Source organism: Echinops telfairi, unplaced genomic scaffold (genome assembly GCF_000313985.2).
Source record: "Echinops telfairi isolate 266 unplaced genomic scaffold, ASM31398v2 ScPeMD7_5;HRSCAF=22, whole genome shotgun sequence".
Taxonomy (NCBI): Eukaryota; Metazoa; Chordata; class Mammalia; order Afrosoricida; family Tenrecidae; genus Echinops; species Echinops telfairi.
In genome coordinates, this window is record NW_022103901.1 from 15,549,287 (window position 1) to 15,550,269 (window position 983).

Here is a 983-nt window from a genome sequence, read left to right on the forward strand (position 1 = left end):
ACTGTACTTCGCGTCCCCACAAGAACCCAATCGACCATACTCTGTAGGCACTGGAGGTTTGATCAGACAGTTTGGGGAAGTCCGTGTTATCAGGAGAGAGGGGAGAAAGTCAGCGAGGACTCTGGGTTCCGTGGTCAGTGCATCAGGCACATCGTGGCATGCGTGGTGTGTTGTGCTGGGGGTGAGGGGGGTGAAGAAAGGCCGTGGGCTCTGGCTGAGCTGGAGGAGGACAGCTCTGTCCCCCCACCCACAGCCGCTCTTCAGACCCCTTCCTCCTCAGCCCATGCTGGTGCTCGGCCCGTGCCCTCTCTCCAGCCTTCTGTAACGCTCCGCTCTGCACTTTGCTCAGATCCAGCATCACCATGGCAGCAGAGTCCATCATCCGCATCCCCCCGTACCACTACATCCATGTCCTGGACCAGAACAGCAACGTGTCCCGCGTGGAGGTCGGGCCAAAGACCTACATCCGACAGGACAATGAGAGGTAGGCTGCGGTAGGCTGCCTGTCATGGTCGTCGCCCCCTTCTTCCTGTTTCTAAGCAGGAACAGTTTCTCTTAGGGGACAGGGGATTCCTGTGGGTAGAGGTGGGGCTGCGTCCTCTGGGAGTTGGGCAGAGGGGACGTCTGCCTGACTTCTCAGCCCTCTTCTCACCCTCCAACAGGGTGCTGTTTGCTCCCGTGCGCATGGTGACTGTGCCCCCACGCCACTACTGCACAGTGGCTAATCCCGTCTCCCGGGATACCCAGGGCTTAGTGCTGTTTGACACCACAGGACAAGTGCGCCTTCGCCATGCTGACCTGGAGATCCGGCTGGACCAGGAACCCTTCCCCCTCTACCCAGGGGAGATGCTGGAAAAGGTACCTGGCTTGCCTCCCCTCTGCCCCACTCTCCCTGCCCTAGTGCTCCACGCTCCCTTCTCAGGAAAACCACCTGGGGAGCGGGGGCTGCTGACTCTCAGCCGGGGAGGTGTGGACTCCTTAAC

At 60.4% G+C, this 983-nt stretch overlaps 1 protein-coding gene across 2 annotated transcripts in view; it reads left to right on the top strand.

The window, feature by feature from the left end:
* The first annotated feature begins 249 nt into the window (after positions 1-249).
* The window catches only part of LOC123521218 (major vault protein), an 8,017-nt gene continuing 7,283 nt past the window's right edge, over positions 250-983 (top strand). Inside the window, exons 1-2 of one of the 2 annotated variants that reach the window (XM_045285993.1) lie at positions 250-484; positions 663-858. In XM_045285993.1, the coding sequence (XP_045141928.1) occupies positions 363-484; positions 663-858 (318 nt within the window). In that variant the 5' untranslated portion in view covers positions 250-362. The remainder of the gene's footprint in view (positions 485-662; positions 859-983) is intronic. The other variant, XR_006679694.1, reaches the window with a different exon arrangement.